This window comes from Platichthys flesus, chromosome 4, assembly GCF_949316205.1.
Source record: "Platichthys flesus chromosome 4, fPlaFle2.1, whole genome shotgun sequence".
NCBI classification, from domain to species: domain Eukaryota; kingdom Metazoa; phylum Chordata; class Actinopteri; order Pleuronectiformes; family Pleuronectidae; genus Platichthys; species Platichthys flesus.
The window spans coordinates 22863243-22881005 of NC_084948.1; the positions used below are offsets into that span (position 1 = coordinate 22863243).

The 17763-nt window shown below is 43.7% G+C and overlaps 2 protein-coding genes across 2 annotated transcripts; one reads left to right on the top strand and one right to left on the bottom strand.

Annotated features, from left to right (window-relative positions):
- Window positions 1–10809: 10809 nt before the first annotated feature.
- LOC133951933 (high mobility group-T protein-like) lies at window positions 10810–13453 on the bottom strand. The gene is made up of 5 exons (XM_062386190.1): window positions 13266–13453; window positions 12034–12189; window positions 11766–11911; window positions 11490–11664; window positions 10810–11371 (listed from the first exon to the last, which is right to left on the bottom strand). The coding sequence occupies exons 1-5, from the start codon at window positions 13287–13289 to the stop codon at window positions 11243–11245; spliced, it is 630 nt and encodes a 209-aa protein (XP_062242174.1). The 5' UTR covers window positions 13290–13453; the 3' UTR covers window positions 10810–11242.
- Window positions 13454–15126: 1673 nt separating this feature from the next.
- LOC133952069 (testis-expressed protein 26-like) lies at window positions 15127–17566 on the top strand. Its single transcript, XM_062386342.1, has 7 exons — window positions 15127–15139; window positions 15986–16070; window positions 16161–16311; window positions 16413–16569; window positions 16729–16914; window positions 16997–17158; window positions 17263–17566. Exons 1-7 carry the CDS (start codon window positions 15127–15129, stop codon window positions 17394–17396), a joined length of 888 nt encoding a protein of 295 aa, XP_062242326.1. The 3' UTR covers window positions 17397–17566.
- The last annotated feature ends 197 nt before the right edge of the window (window positions 17567–17763 follow it).

Consider the following 17763-nt stretch of genomic DNA (forward strand, 5'->3'; position numbering starts at 1 on the left):
CTTGGTGGAAGGATGTTGTATGAGTCAGGGTCACTTTCTTTAATTTCTTTTTTCCATTCTCACCATTTCCTCCCCCTCAAATTCCTCATGGATCTGTACAGATGAAACCTACCCTGTGGTTTGTGGGAGCTTGTGATTTGGTGCAGCTTGATTGAATTTAAGGCAACTGTCGGGTCTTGGCAAGAGGTTTAGGCTCGAGCCAACTATTTGCAAATTGTCAGATTAAACAAATGCACACAATTTGTTGAGCAATGTGCTTTAAAATGAGTCATATTCTATTATCTCTGGACAGTTCCAAGCCCCATTTACAGTTGTCATGCTAAACTCAACTAACTAACAGCTTTCTTTAGCCTTACACATACGAGTGGCATCTTCTCATCTAAATGTCTGCAAGAGAGCAAAGACATAATTTTCCCAAAATGTGAAACTTCTTTTTATGCATTCTTCTTACCAAAGGGACATTGACAAGTGAATCCGGTCTGTGAATTGATGCAGTTGCCCTGAATGCAGGGGGTTGATCCACAGTGGTCTATGAACTGCTCACACGCTTCCCCTGGAAAAAAGCAAATAAAGTTTAGACATTAAAGAGATCCTGGCCTGTGGAATGATAAATATATATATATATACAGCGTCTACCTTCAAATCTGGGCGCACAGTGGCAGTAATATCCTTCTTCATTGGGCAAACAGGTTCCTCCGTTCTGGCACTTCAGCTTCAGGCATTCATCGACATCAGTGGAGCAGACAGAGCCGGAAAAGCCGGTCCGACAGTGGCAGTTGAAGCTTCCCGCCGTGTTCACACACGTGCCGTCATTCTGACAGAACCTCACCTCACATTCGTCTATGTCATCTTCACACAGCGTCCCGGTGAAGCCGGCTGGACAGGTGCAGTTAAAGATCTCTGTCTGCGGCGACACGAAGATGACGCCCGGGCTCTCCAGGGCCGCGACGTCCTGGCTGATGTAGATGTTTTTGTTGCACGTGGCTCCGTTTGGACAGGGGCCGGTGAGACAGGGATCGCTGGTGATGTGAGATATCGTCACATTGCTCTGAGACTCCAGTAACTTCCTGTGTCCGGCAGAGACGCCGCTCGCCACCTCCCTGCTGAGATATTCACCGTTGTAGTTTTTGACCGCAGCCAACAGAAGGATTTCCCCACCAATGGGTTTGATTCCAAATACATGGGTCTTCGAGGCCTGCAGGTTAAACAGACTGTCCAGAGCTTTCACAAACCTCAGGTACTTGTTGGACAGGAACTCTTCCATCGAGGATGATGACACGTAGAATAAAACGCAACTGTCTATGGAAGCATTTGTGAAACCTTTGTATGTCACATAGATGCTGTTGTTGACCGGGAAGTGAAGCTGGTCCGTGGCTTCGATTGTGATGTTGAACGTGGCCTCACCTTGAAAGGGGGACGACCACAGCTCACACGTGCTGTTAGGTATCATGAACATGTTCAGTGTCCCGCTTTTTATACCACAGATAAATGTGTCGGACTCATCCTGATCCTCGGGGTGGACGTTACCGATCATGCCTCCTTGGAAAGAGCTTCCAAAATATTTGACCTCGATGTAGATGTTCCTGGGCAGCGATGGGTTATCGTTTTCGTCAAGAATCCTGACATGGAACATGGTCGTGGTCGACAGCGCAGGGATCCCTGCATCTCTAACAGCAAGAAGAAGATGATAGGCAGGGGTGTGTTCCCGATCAGTGGGCCCAGAGGTAAATAAAACTCCATCAGGTGTCAGTGAAAAGGCATCATCAGTAGAAGGGTTAACCAGCCAGTAAGTAAAAGGTCCCTGGTTCGGTGGCAAATCGGAATCAGACGCATTTAATCTGGCTACGATGGTGCCTCCAGGCTGATTCTCCTTCACCTGAGCCTCAGTTATTCTGAGTTTGGGAGAGTTGTCGTTAACGTCTACAATGGTCACAATGACGTTACTGGTCCCAGTGGCTGGTGGGGAGCCATTATCAGTGGCTGTGACGGTCAGGTTATAAACCGCCCACAGTTCTCTGTCAAGCGGAGAATTCACTGAAACCACCCCGCTGAGTGGATCAATGACGAAAGAGAGGTTTGTGTTTCCGCTTTCGATGCTGAAGAAGAAATGGCTCCAGTCCAAGATGGAGTCCTGATCCAGAGCACTCACAGTCATCACAGACGTCCCGACCGGGCTGTCCTCCGTCACGTTCGCCAGATAGCGCTCTGCGGTGAACACGGGTGCATCGTTCGTGTCGATCACTCTGATGTGGACCGAGGTTTCGTCTACGTCCATGCCTGTAATGACACCAGCGTTCTTCGCCAAAACTTTTAAAACTATTTCACTGTTGCCTTTGTTCCTCAAACTGCCTGCTGTGTAAATATCTCCCGAGAGTTTGTGAATTTTAAAGCCCAGGTTTTTATTTCGGCCATACGTTAAGTAAAACACCTGACCTGCAGAGCCTTGGTCGTCATCTGTGGCCATTACTTTTCCCATCACAGTTCCCGTTGGCACATTTTTAAATACGGAAAAGTTAAACTCTTTTTTTGTAAACGTAGGTGTGAACTCATTGACGTCCACTATGTGAATGACAACATGAGCCAAAGAAAATAAATTGAGACCAGCCACATTGGAGGCTTTGATCGTCACGTCAAAGATCTGCTGTCGCTCGTAATCAAACACGTCCAGAGTGGTGATTGTGCCATTTCTTGAGTCAATGGCAAATTTATCAACGTGACCAGCAATAAGAGAGTAAGATATGAGTGCATTTGGACCTGAATCAGCATCAGTGGCCTTCGTATCTATGGCATTTGTACCAATTTCCGAGTTTTCAGGCACTGAAGTGAGATACTCAGAGGAGGAAAAGACTGGGGGATTGTCGTTCACGTCCACAACCACAACTGTAACATTCAGCCATCCTGTTCTTGTGACCCAGCCTCCATCCATGGCTTTGATTTGAAAATGATGAATAACTTCCTGTTCAAAGTCAAGCTCTCTGATGAGTGTTAGCAGCCCTGAGGCTTCTCCCACAGAGAATGGTAACAGTAGACTTTCTGGGTAAATGCAGTACAGGATGGCAGCATTGACACCATCATCCCTATCTTCTGCTTGTACCCTTCCAATTACCGATCCAACAGGCAAGTCCTCGGGGACGGAGAAAGTGACGTCTGCCTCTGGAAAACTCGGAGAATATCGATTCCTCCCTGTGATTTCAAAAGTGATTTCAGTCTGTGACGATAAAGACGGGGTGCCCTGGTCTTCTGCCACAACTATTAAAGTGAGAAACAAATGGACGCTCTCTGTCAAACTTCTCTTCAACTTCACTTTCCCACTGTCCGCTTGGATCCAGAAGAAATCCGAAGCATTACCTCCAATCAGAGCATAAATAATGTAAGCACTGGTATTACTGACGTCCACATCCAGTGCTGTGAACTGAGCTACCTCAGTTCCGACAGCCACGTGGTACGGAATCGCTACCAGAGGCTGATGCGGCAGGAACATTGGCGGGTGGTGGTTATAAGGCTCCAATCTTACAGTGACAGTGGCGTTACTGTGCAGTGGATCACTGCCGCAATCAACAGCCATCACTGTAAATTGGTAGATTTCAAAAGCAGACATCTGTAACGCCAATGGCTGCTTGGTATAGATTTCACCGGAGGTAGCGTTAATCCAGAATTCCTCGTTTGGAGGTTCAATTACATATAAAATGTCCCTATTCTCCCCGATATCCTCGTCTGTGGCAAGAACTTGTGTAACAAACACCTCTTTCTCTTTGGTTTCCTGGAGGACAGCGAAGTAAAAAGGATCCGAAAATACTGGTCTATTATCGTTAGCATCTGTTATGACTATAGTGACATCCGTGCTTATGCTCCACGCGGAATCATTTGCATTTACTTTCAAGACATAATTATCCTGCGTCTCCCTGTCAAGAGGTCTCTCTACCGTGATGCAGCCGGTGGAAAACTCGATACTGAACGGCAGATCTTCACTTTGATCCGTTATGGAGTAATTAATAACTGCATTGGGGCCCCAGTCATCATCAGTGGAGGTGATTTGTAGGATTGTGTGTCCAAGAGGGGCGTCCTCGGGTACCTGCGTGAGGAAAACCCGCGAGAAACGAGGTGCGTTGTCATTTCTGTCCAAAACAACGATGACGACCGTTGCTCTGTCTTTGGGGAAATGGTTTTCCAGCTCGGAAGCTTCAACTGTCAAGTTAAATTCAGGGATTGTTTCTCTGTCCAAACTTACAGTGGTGCTCAATAAGCCACTTTCAGGCTCTATTGTGAAAAAGCCCTCAGTGTTTCCCTCGGTTATGTTGTACCGCACAGTGCCGTCACCACCAGAGTCGGCGTCGATGGCCAGAACGTCACAAACCCAGGACGGCGGGGAGTTCTCGAAGATCTCACACCTGTACTCTGCTTGAGTGAACTGCGGGAAGTTGTCATTGACGTCGCTGATGTTTACGTGAATCTCTGCAAATGATGAGAAAGGAGGCGAGCCGGAGTCTCTGGCTTCCACCAACAACGTAAACTCCTTTTTGTTCTCATAATCCAGAGGATTCTCCACCGTCAGCGCTCCAGTTAATTGCTCCACATGAAACACGTCTTCAAAGTTTCCAGACGCCAGATAGAAAGAGACAGGCTCCGCTCTGCCGCTCCCAGCAGAGAGCACAGCCACTACGGTTCCCACTGGCTCGTCTTCAGAGAGGGAAGAGCTCAGAACATCCACATTCATCTCCGGGAACTCAGAGGTGTTGTGAAACCGGATACTCACGGTTGCGGTGTCAAATTTAGGATTTTCTCCCGCGTCTTCCACGTGTATGTTGACAATAACGTCTTCTGTCCTCCGGAGAGCTCCTGAATTGAACAAGGTGCCGCTGTGGGGATCAATGGAAAACAGATCTGCACTCGGTCCATATAATGAATAATGCAGTTCTGCGTTCATGTCGGTGTCGTCGTCCGTTGCTTTCACTGCACAAACAACCGAGCCTGCAAGAAAGAAAACACACATCAACCCTCAGTCTTATTAGGGAAAACAAGAAATTTAAAGATAAGTGGATGTCTTATCGCTCACCTGGAGCCATTTCAGTTGGCACGTGAGCCACATAGGGGCTGTTCACAAACCTGGGCCAGTGGTCGTTGATGTCTCCAATGAGCACAGTGACGAGCACCGAGCTGGACAGAGGCTGAGTGGGATGTTTATCACTGCCCATCACTGTCAACCTGTAAATGGCGACTGTCTCTCGGTCCAGGACATCGGTTGTAAGCAGCTCTCCAGATGTTTCCTCAACGGCAAAAGGTGCATCAGGGTTATCCATGAAATACCTGAAGGAAAATACAGTATACTCTCTTTAATATATAAATGCAAATAATACAGCAACATAGGTGCTACTGTACAAAAGAAACATGGCATGACCAAAATATATACCCAGTAGACAACAGGATATTTGATAGTATTTTGTTTTACCTTATTTCCCCATTGACCCCCTCATCAATGTCAGATGCCATCATCATAGCAAACACTGTGCCGGGGGGACTGTCCTCATACACTATGGTGTTGTACACTTCCTCACTGAACTCTGGGTGGTTGTCGTTGACGTCTTCCACTATGACGTGTACTGTGAGAGTTCCTGTTAGCGGCGGGAGTCCTTCAAATGACAAGGTTATATTTATTAATGAAATTACTATTCAGAGAGAAAATAATAATCGCTTTAGAAAATTAGCCTAAATCTCTAGTTTAACTTAAATTACCTGAATCAACAGCAATGATGGTGATGACATATAGTGATTCTCTCTCTCGGTCCAGGCTGTGTAGAATTTGAAAAGTGCCATCGAGAGTGATGGAGAACAAACCATCAGTGTTTCCATTCTGTAAGAAATAGGTGAGCTGACTGTTGAGCCCTAAATCTTCATCCAAAGCCGAAAGCTGCTCCAAAAAACACACACAAAAGTTAAGTTATAAACACAAAATCATTCACGATATTCACTTAACTCTTAGATGAGACCCACGAGCACCTGATGTGTGAGCTGAGCGGGGTCGTCCTCATTCTCCACGACGTGTAGGACCAGGGTTTCTGGAGAAAACCGGGGCGCAAAGTCATTGATGTCCAACACTGTGACACTGAGAGCAGCAGTGGCAGACCTGGGTGTGTTACCCTGATCTACAACTGTTATGATTAAGTTGTAGTTTGAGTCCCGCTCTCTGTCCAGTTTGTCCATGACTGTGACAACACCTCGGACCGCGTCCACCACAAACGGACTCGCCTGCGTCAGCCCGTACCGCACTCGTCTGTTTGGCCCGATGTCTTGATCGTGAGCCTGAACCTGAAACAAGCTGGTTCCTCTGGGGATATCTTCTGTCACTGTCAGACTGTACGAACTCTGCCAGAACTCCGGGTCGTTGTCATTTGCGTCATCAACGTGCACCGTGAAATTCATGGTGGTTGCCATGCTGGGCGAGCCTCTGTCAGCAGCTGTAATGGTAATGGTCAGAGTATCTACCTGTTCTCTATCTAAGGTCTCCTCCAGGGAGATTACCCCACTAGAGGTATTGATGCTAAACATTCCACTGGAGTAGCTGTTTAAATTATATAAAACTTCCCCATTAGATCCAGCATCTCCATCCTCAGCATGTATAGTCGTCACCACAGAGTGAAGAGCGGCGTCCTCTGGTATACGGACACTTGGGCCCGACACAAACAGAGGAGCGTTGTCATTGACGTCCTGAACCACCACGATCACGTGTGCTGTGCTGGTGAGCTGCAGAGACTCGGGCTGGACACTGTCACTTGCCGTCACGGTCACATTGTAGGATGATTGTCTCTCTCTGTCCAACTCCTTGTTCAGGCATAGGCTTCCAGCTGAGTTCATGAAGAACACCGTCTCTTCATCTCCATCAAGCACTTTCAGTGTCAACTCTCCGTTGTCACCTGGCAGAGAGGAAAAGATCATGAAGGCCCTTATTAAAAATTGGCTTTGTGTGCTGGCTGCACTTAAGCTTCTAACTGAATCACCAGATTCCACCGCTATGCTGACGACACACAAGTTTATCTCAGAACCAAACCATCTACTCAACTCCTCCACAGTCTCTTGTCAACTGCCGGCATGAAATAAAAACACATCATCAAACCTGCTCAAGTTAAAGAGTAAATAAAACATATACAATTTTATATAGTATGAAAAAAATCAAGTTAATGTCATTAGAATCATTAATATCTTATTGTGACTAATGTGTGAATAATGATTCTGCAATTTTACCCTCGTAACTCAGTAGGACACATTGAACATACAGAATGAGCTTAGAGGTCAATTTAATTGACTGTGCGATTCTCTCTATTATCTCTATTATTTCTATCGCTGTGACAAATTAAAACATGTGGATGAGGCTGATGCTTCATACAGAAATTACATCACTTTCATTAAAGGAACAATTGCTATCACACGTGCCGATATGGTCTTATTAGCTTTGGCTGAACTGTGAAATTTGGATCTGACCCCTTATTTGCATTAGACCCATAAACCCCTATTAGGAGGATATAGGAACAAAGACTAAGGGAGAAATTCCTGTGTTTTCAGTATGTCAGCACTGGTTTAAAGTATGAATCGACTTCCTCAAGCTCTTTCTGGAAAATAAAAGGTTTATTCCTCTACATGGGGAATTCTCTCAGCACACTTAAACACACAGATGCTTCATGTACCAGATGCAAAGCCAGTTTTATGGTCATGTCTTGTGGGGGCCCATATGTTTTTGTAAATGTGATCAACTGAATATTTAAAAAAGCTGCAAACTAAAGACAGTGACACAACTTTACCCGGTGCACTTACCATCATCTTTATCCGACACATTCAAGGACAGGAAGCACGCTCCGACCCGTGCGTCTTCCAGCAGCGACGCAGAATAGGCATCCTGACTGAAAACAGGGGGGTTGTCGTTCACGTTCAACACATTGAAGTACACCCTGACACTGGATACCTGTGAATCCCCCTGCTGCACTGCCACTGTGAGAACGTAGAGACTCTGTGCCTCGAAATCCAGGCTGCGGGATAATAGGAAGTCCCCTGAGAGGGGGCTGAGGAGGAACAGGTTCTCTCCGTCATCCTCCTGCACTGAATAAGTGATAGGCGTGGGACTCCCGAACACTGTTTCCAACTTTCCCACAACTGTTCCTGTCAACACATTGGATAAGGCACATTTACTGGATGAGAACATGTAGAAACATTGTCAAACACACACAGACCTTCACAACAGTGAAAATGAGGATAGGTATAAAAAAGCTATAATTCAATACTCAAAATGAAGCATTGTCCTCAAACATTATTATGTATTTGTGCCTAATTTACATGGTGAAGGCTTCTCTGCACAAGCGACTGACCTGGTACTGTGTCTTCTTTCACTGCAAATGAATAGACACCTCTGGAGGAAGCCGCCTGTGTCCTCCATCGGTTATGAGAGTGTGAGCCGACTGCGTCTTGCTGGGGCACAACTTCAACAGATGAGAAGGGAAAGTGCCTTAAGACTAAATCTGCAAACTGCGTCTCACTGCCCGTGTTCACTGAGTATCCAGTCGAGGGTCCATGAGAGGATGCAATATTAAACACCTGAGGGACCAAAGAAACAAGCAAGAAATGCATATTTTCAAGCCTCTCAATGCACTTTAACCTCACGAATGACATTAAATTAGACACGGATTGATACAAATCCAATCCCTGCTGCAACATATGAACCAACAGACCAACTCACCGAAAAAGGAAACAGTAAAATCAAAACTTTTCTCTGTTGTCCAGTTGATTCCATCACGAGGTTTACTTCCAAAGTGCTTTGGTCACAATCACACGGGAGAGAAATAAAAGATCCGGAGGAAAGACCAAACAGACATGGCATTGAGGAGCGAAGTCCTGGAAACTGCAGAGCCTCACCTCCAAGCACGAGCAACAAACGGAAAACTAATAAAAGCTGTATCCATAGGGACTACTCAGCCTCTTTAGCTTGTAATCCTGACTGACACACCCCCTTTGACATCACTCCATGCAAATCCTGCACCCAAAAACAAAACGTTCTTTTGAGATCTCCAAAATGCACCAGATGCAAAGTTGTTCTTATACATATTATTGTTATGCCCCAAAATCGATCAATTAATCATTTCAATTAAAACCGTCCCTAGTTTTCTCTATAAAAATCTGCCCAATTTCTATAGGAAGTAATAAAGGGGTTAAACATAACTTAGAGCTTTTGCTGAATCAGTTTGTTTTATATTCTCTTAATGGATTTTGCTAGTTAGGCTCCTCAGTGTCGAGACGAAACGAACTCTTTGAGCAGTCGCCTGCAGTCGGGCAGACGACAGGGAGCCCTTCTCGCTGCGTGACAGACGGAGGATTCATTCAATGACTGAAGTGAGAGGAAAGAAACAACCGGATACCCCGGATCACAGGTCTCAAAAGAGAGCTGACAGTGTTGAAACTGAATTCACATAAACAAGTTGACATAAATAAAACCTCATATAATGACACATGGCTTACATTGCAGACGTATTCTAATAAGCTCATCTTTGTTATTCACAATATAATCAATTACAGGATATGGTTAATGCTAACTGCTATGCTGCGTAGGGGAACAGACGACCATCATTGCTGTTGGTTTCTGTGGGAAACGATAACCCCACTGAAAGGAGACCACAGTGCCTTCACTCATATTTACACACACTACTGAGGGGAGGACAGTTCTTTGTGTGGCAAAGGGCAACGCTGCTGTGAATAGGCTGATAAACAGACATGTAAAACCCCCTCTAAGTGACTGGGAGGCCATGAAGCTCCAATTACAGGCAAAGGGAAATCTATCCGATCTCCTCCTGTACTCACACAGAAAAGGACTTTTCTCTCCACACTTCGGTCAAAGAAGTGCACAACACAGAAGATTGTGTGTGGGATGTAGTCAGTGTAACTTAGGGTCAACTATTTCTGTTACGTTCATATTTGTCCTGCTGTGTGTTACATGCCTTGAATATACTATGTAGTGACATTGAGGGACAAACAACAAACACTGTAGAGCCTTTAATGTACCTGAAGGGGAGAATCTAAACACAAAATCCAGCAGGTAAATGATTAGACAGATTAACATTCAGTAATTTGGACAGAAGTCACAGTTCATTTCATCTTTTGCTGCTCAGCATGACATTTTAAGGGTGGCATATTTTCAATCTTTTTTTTAATATGTATTAAGTGTCTGATCATTTCTTAGAGAGAAAATCAAGAAACTAGATCTTTAGGGTTCAATTTGTAGAGGATGGGACAGATGACAGATGAAGTATTATTTAAGGTTATGTCCATGCCTCCACTGTTTGACATTGGGTATCTTTTCATGGTCTTTTCAATGTGGATTTGGCCCAGTATGCAGCTTTGGTTAAAATTTTGAGAACTGACTGTCATGGCGCCACCTCCTGGTTCAAGTTACAGAATGTACGATAGAACAATGACCCAGGGAGGATTGTAGCTGTTCAAGGTTATTTGGGTACCAGTGTTGGAGGTTAACATGTGATGATAAACCGAGTTTCACTACATGAATTTCCAAATAAATTCAGTAATATTGCTGGTTAACTCTTTTCAGACCACAGCCCGTTCTTTTTTATTATAATATAAGCACATATATATTAATATTGTTCTTGTTTAAGATGTGCAAATAATTGTCAACGAATATTTCCTATACTATTTAAAATGAATCAGTCATTTCAAGTCTAAAATATGATAAGTCAGATTTAATGAGAACAAACATCCTGTCATCTTGCACCTTCCCAGCCATCCAGTTATCCGTGTAGTTGATAAAGGACATCCAGCAGCCTTCTTTAAAAAACAACCTTTATTGAAGACATTCTTAAATGTCGACAGCTGCATTTGATATTAGAGAGTGGTATTCAAAGAACAATAAAAAGACATTGGGACAGCACATACATTTTTTTTTTCCAAAATAAAAGAAATACACTACCAACTCAGAAATCTTATTTTTGAGTTGTAACACCTATAGACTAGATACTTTCATACCGGTTTGTAGTCCTCCTAAATTGTAACAGGGATAAAGAACTACCACTAGAAAATCTCAAACTTAAGATATGTAGTGTTAACTTTACAAAAAAAAGGAGCATAACACTGTACATCTTAAAAACATTAAATATACACATGTTCGCGTTCAATCTGACTTTGTTTCAAGATGGTGAATTGAGTATAGTTGGGTTATATGGCATAAACAAAACTCCAGGTCCCACCCCTTTACGATCTACTCGTCATCGTCGTCGTCATCATCGTCGTCATCGTCTCCATCCTCTTCGTCGTCGTCATCATCATCCACTGGTGCGGCAGGTGCTGCAACTTCCACTTTGCCCTTTGTACGGTAAGCAATGATTTCCTGTGGGAAGAGCACGTCAAATGGGTCGTTAGAGAGACTTAATTAGAGAAGCCTGATTCACTCAGATAAGTGTTTATTGAATAAAAGAGAGTCTGGCTTCAATGACATGGCTATTCACCTTGTCGTATTTCTCCTTCAGCTTGGCAGCCTTCTTCTCGTACGGCTGCTTGTTCTCGGCAGAGGAGCCGTTCCACATCTCTCCCAGCCTCTTGGCTGTGTCCCCGATGGTGAGTCCAGGGGTCTCAATTTTGACCTTGGGACGAAAGTCTGCACAGAACAGGAAGAATGCAGACCTTTGGAAAGAAGAATGTGTCAGTTTTTTAATTTTGTAATCTTATTATCAGAAAGAAAAAAGGAAAAACAGTGGAATGATGGTGGATATCGTGGCACATACGGTGGTCTCTTGGGGGCGTTGGGGTCCTTGAATCGCTTCTTCTTCTGGCCCTTGGGAGGGATGTAACTCGTCATTTCCCTCTCGTAGCGCACCTTGTCTAGTTTGGCCATATCCTCGAACTTGCCCTTCTCCTTCTGTGACATTGTCTGAGGAAAAAACACAAGCAGCGTTAAAAAAAAAAATCTGATGATTTGCAAGGACTGATATAAAAAAATTAACATGTATATACTTATAAAAAATAAGACATTAAAAAGGAAATTTATTCTACCTTCCATCTCTCAGAGCATTTCTTGGAGAACTCTGAGAAGTTGACACTGGCCCCGGGATGCTTCTTCTTGTGCTCCTCCCGGCACGTTTGCACAAAGTAAGCGTAGGAGGACATTTTGCCCCTAGGCTTCTTTGGGTCCTTCCCCATCTTTCCCATCTAAAAACAGACACAGACATTTATAAATTATTTAAAATAATGTGTCCAGACATCTATCTGCAGTGGGAATATCTAAATATCCCTTCAGCAATCTGCGCCTGATGCTTTGTCAGTTCCATCCATTGTTTGAATTGGGGGGGGGGGGGGCGGGTGACTGATGATCCATTGTATGAAAGGGCCGACGTGATGCTTCTTTAAACACTGACACTCCGCTGTCTCCCTGCCCGCATCCTTCTAAACATATGACGCACACTCAGTGGAAAAAAGCAGCAAATGTTTTTTATTTTATTAATTATATTATTTGTAGCTTCTCTGTTAATATAGCATGTAGCTAACCGGGCTGGGGGCTGCAGATGAATACATTAGCATTTTCCCTTTCATCGTCTCTTGATTGTTCGCTAGCCACTAGCCAGTATGGCCACCGCTCCGCTTTGTGTCGCGGGGCTAGCCAGCTAGCATGCTATCGTGCTCATTTTGATGAGGCGATTATTAAAATGGCTGATTGCGCTGCTGCTAACAATGGCTAACGGGCTTCTTGTGCACGCCCTCCGTACTTTCACACCCTGCTTCCCGGGTCTTGTTTAACCTCACGGGCCTTTTTATAATCCGCCAATCGCTGGATGTTAACGTCCAGTGAAAATAGCGATAAACTGTTATGGAAAGATGCCCGATCTGCGTCGACCTGGACCCGGGCTGCCTCAGCGGTTATTCCCCTTGTCGCTAGCGTTAGCTCCAGAGGTAGCCACACGTCGGAGCAGCAGCCATTGTCGCGCTAACGGGAGTTAACAGGGGACACAGCGCTGGACGCTCCGCGGGTAGATCTGCTCGGTTCACCGGGGGAATCTACCCCGTGTCTTTCAGTTGAATGTACAAGCGCCGCTAATGTTCGCGTGGTGTAAGTGCGTAGTGGAGTTAGCAAGACGCTGCGGACCGAGGGAGCTTCCTTAGCATCACCCTGCAGCTCGGCCATGCTGAACTAAAACACACAGTGTACAATGAAAACACAGATCCGGGGTTCTCCCACTAAAACACGCATCAGGCTGTGTGCTGGGCGGGTGAATGGTGCTGGTTCTTACCCCGCCAGCTCTGTACGAAGCCATGGGCTGCGTTTCTTCGGCTCAAACAATGGACTGGGTCGCTCCGTCACTGCGCGGTCTTCAGGAGGGAGGATGCGTCTGTGTTTATCCGTGTGTCGGGCTCCGGCTCACGGATATTGGCTGCCGCCAGCTCGCTGGGTCCTCTCATTGGACGCAGCGGCTCCGTCCTGCTGCTGGTTTGGAGACACGAGGGGGCGACGGCGCTCAACGAGAGAAACAAAGCGCCAGCGGCTGAAGCCCAGCGAAGAGACGCGTGAAAGTTCACTGTCGATTGTGTGTTAATAAAAAACTCAAGTTGACTGCGGTGCATGTGATCGAGTGGAATATGTCCTTAGAAAAAAAACAAAACAATAACTGGTCTGTGCATGAAGCGTAAGTGTTGTATCTGAGGTTTGAATTAAAGATTCCACTCACTGCCACGTTCAGTTTGTTTGTGAACATTGTGGATCTCAAGGTTGTGTTAAGTCATTTATTTGTTTTTATAAAGTTACATTTGAAAGCAAAGACTTTTTCAAGGAGGCAATGTTTTAAAATTCATAACCAGAATCGAGTTATATTGCCAAGCAGCTTTACACTTAAAATTAATTTGCTGGGATCCGTTTGTGCAAGTGTAGATATAAAAAGATATATACAAAAATATTTAATAAAGGAAATAAAATCAAATATATAAAGTATCAGGGTATGGATTGTGCAATACCTTGTCACCGTGAAATATTTGTAAGTGTCTTTTTTCTGATGGTTCATCATTTTAATATGGTTTGTAGTAATTACAAATGTATCAGAATATAGAAATACATATAATAACATGTAGTCAGAAATGTTCATAAAAGTATAATAACATGACAATGCACCCTTGCAGATTATGGTTGAATGTTGTTATGACAATGGAATAAATTAACATTTAAAAAAATAAAATAAACCACAAAAGGGATGCGCTGACAAAACAATACAAGTGAGGCAGAAACTCACTTTGCTTGTATTATTGTTTATCCAAAATAACACAGGACATCTTTTCACTTTTAGCTTTCCAGATAGATTTGGTTTTATATGATACCCATTGATCTGGGATTTCTAACTCCATCACAGAACATTTCAAGTTAATTAAGTTCAGTTGTTACTCTCACAGCATTGAAAATGTACATTTTAAATATTAAACCACAGCATATATGTTCTGTGTAGATTAATGGCCCATTACCAACAATAGAGAACAAACTCACATTTATCTATAGGCCATAAATTCAATTCCATCAAAAATGCATCAATGGGATGGGGAAAATGTAAAACAGTTATGTTATTGAAATTTGCCCTCTGAGATGAAGGAGCTGACAGGGTGCATACAATGTCTTTATTCAGTAAAAAAAAGATCTAACCTTAGCTTTTAAATAACGATTACAAATATAATATTTCTCTCTGAAAAGTTGAAAGTTATGGCATAAATGAAATCACAAAAAGTGCCTAAAAGATGGACTTCAGTACAGTACTTACATAATGTACTTAGTTACTGTCCCCCACCAGTAACAGATCTGTGGCAATGTTACATTTTTAATGCACAACACCCCCTGCTGAGCAGCTCGCATGAAGCGGCCATTCATATGTTGTAGGTCTCCATAACCACAGCGCCTGCAAACATCCTGCTGGGATCCACTCAGCCTCTGTGTAGATCCAAACTAATACCTGAGAGTGAAACTTTCCATCTGTTAATACACACAAGCTCAAATCTGATTCCCACTGTCGTCAGATACGCTTTTCCGCAAGCCACCTATGAAGTGAACTTTCATCTGGCTTTTCATCAAAGGGTTTTTATTACACTGGAACCAACACTAACACTTTGCAGTCTTCAATGGCAGCCAAAGGTAAAGTATCACCAAGGATGTCTGATAAAGAGAAAGTAATATCCTAATTCCCATTATAATGTGCACTGAGACTGTGATACTTTAAACCAGGTGGGATAATGCCACAGTATTATTTTGTCCCGTTGCAGAGTCATGTATATTATTATCATTCCTGTAATTATGCTTAAATTGTCATACAGCATTGTAAATGTAATTATCAGTGTTAGGTTTAATTCCCCTTTTCATGCCTCCTTGTCTGAGGATAATTCAGGTTCCTACCTGCTGTTGTGAGTGTAATGAAGGGTATAATTTCTCAGGTATAAGTATTAACTTCCACTTCGGGGGGGAAGGATGTCCCCTCACTTTCCAAAACCTTGTTTTTGTAGTTTAACGATTCTCAAATCTCTCAGAAAAATGTTCTCTTAATGAAATGTTTATAATAATTTAAGGTAAGGTTCAGATTGTGCGAAAAACTCCACAATTGAGCACTTATAACAAAAAAAAACAAGATAGAAACAATTTATCTTTGAAGTTCAGATGCAATCACAACAGTTCTCTAACAAACCATATTGGGAGATGAGAGAAAAGAAAACTACACATGTATTTAAGCATATGAAGCTTTTAAAATCATTATTAAACAAAACACAAAACATATATAAGCAGTAATTACATGTGTGCTAGATTGATTTAAGATAATTTGTTAATTCATTTTTCGACCCTACTCTCTGCCACCATCTTGTGTTTTGCCATGTTGACATTTATCTAATCAGATTCTTGGCTGAAGCGGTGCAGCCTGACCCCCAGTGACAGGTGTGTGCTGAGCATTGTGAATTCAGAGTTGTTATGTAACAGTGCATTATTTTGTAGAGGTGGAACAGTGGTGGGATCCGTATGAAACGTGTCACAGGAGACAGTTCGTCTTCAGGCCAAACTCGGCTGCAGACCTGCTTCTGTGAGTATAATGACCCTCTGGGCCTCTGGTAAATGTATGTGTGTGTGTGTGTGTGTGTGTGTGTTATGTTTTCTTAATGCATTTCTATAGGTGCCCGGTGTCAACATCATCAATAGAGTCTAGTTCACGGTCTGGACCTTTTGGTTCAACAGTGTACCATAAAGAGTTTACCTGGAAGGCAGCCTGTAGACCTGAATGCATTCACACAGGACAGAGGAGAAACAACCCACATCCCAGTCAGGTCGGTATTTGTGTTCGCCTCCGTGTTATGTTTGCAGTTGAATGCCATGCTTGACCTCTCACAGTGTATCGTAACCTTCAAATCAAGCCGTTTCCCTTAAGTCTTTCCTGACGTGGCGGCTGCCTAGGGACGCTACACAAAACCCAGTGTATGTCCGGTTGCCTTGGAAATGTCCCCCAACTGAGGGGGAGATCCACAAGGCCTTGACAGCACTGTACCGCTCCACCTACAGATGTGACTTCCCGGGTGGGCCTCAAGGTAAAAGGACAAGTCTGTTTGTTTAGAACGTGAAAGCACACCAGGGCAGAATAACCGGAGCCATCCAAGCACAAATCAAACCATCAGTGCACTCACAATATTTCTCTCAACTGTTTATTTTCCGTTTTTTTTTTTTTTTGTGACCTTATTTTCAAACAGGATGTGATCTCGTTAATAATGCAGAGAGACGACCTGCACCTCAGCACAGCCGGCGTCACGTGACACGCTTCCCCGACACAGAGATGAGGGACAATTATCGTCAGCCGAAGCCAAAACCAGAGCTGATGGGCCACCGCTCTCTCATTAGCTGCATCACAGACCCAAACGGGACCCGCCGGGGCATCGGTACCACAAATACTAAAACCCTGATCCTGCACATACATGTATTTCTGATCATTTCTATTATACAATCCTCTGTGTGTTGCAGTTCCAACTGTTGTGCAACGGCATGTCCACACTCAGCAGAGAGGATCCGATCTGACGGCCTACGACAGGTTTTGTGGGAAGAGAGTCACGAATGTGGCGTCTGTAGTGAGGTCTCTGTTGCCCCAGGAGCTGCAGCGCCTACACAGGACTTTACCTGCAGGAGGTTAGGGTCGCCTTACGCCTCGGAGTATTGGAGCATTAAAAAAAAGTTGCTTACTGGTTTTGACAGACATCTAACTTATGATTTGCATCTTTTGGAATTCGCAGGAAAGGGGGGTGTCAAAACCGTTATGTGTAGAGATGCTTATCCGAACGATGGAGAGAAGGAGAATAAACTTCAAGCTGTTGTGCTTGAGTGCTACTCACCTGAGCGGATATCAAGCTGGCCAGGACCTGTCTAAATGCTCGAGTTTGTGAATCTGGGTTTTGTATTTTTGTGCAGCTTATGGTATTCTAAAAAACAAATCAAAAAAAGGATAATACATATATATAGGATACAAATCTCACAGAATGAATATACTTATTTTTTAGTGTACTCTGTCTTATCACACCCATACCATATTCTGGAATGTGACATTATGCACTTTGATGATAAAACTGAATAAAACAGAATAAAACATCACCAGCAAAACATTTGTTTGATTCATTAGTCCTTCTTTTTTACAGGGATATTATTTGTGTGTGAATAAAAAATGTACTCATTCTCTTAGCAGCAGCAATACAAGCATAGAAATGCATAAAATCCCAATAAAACCAATGAAATTATCA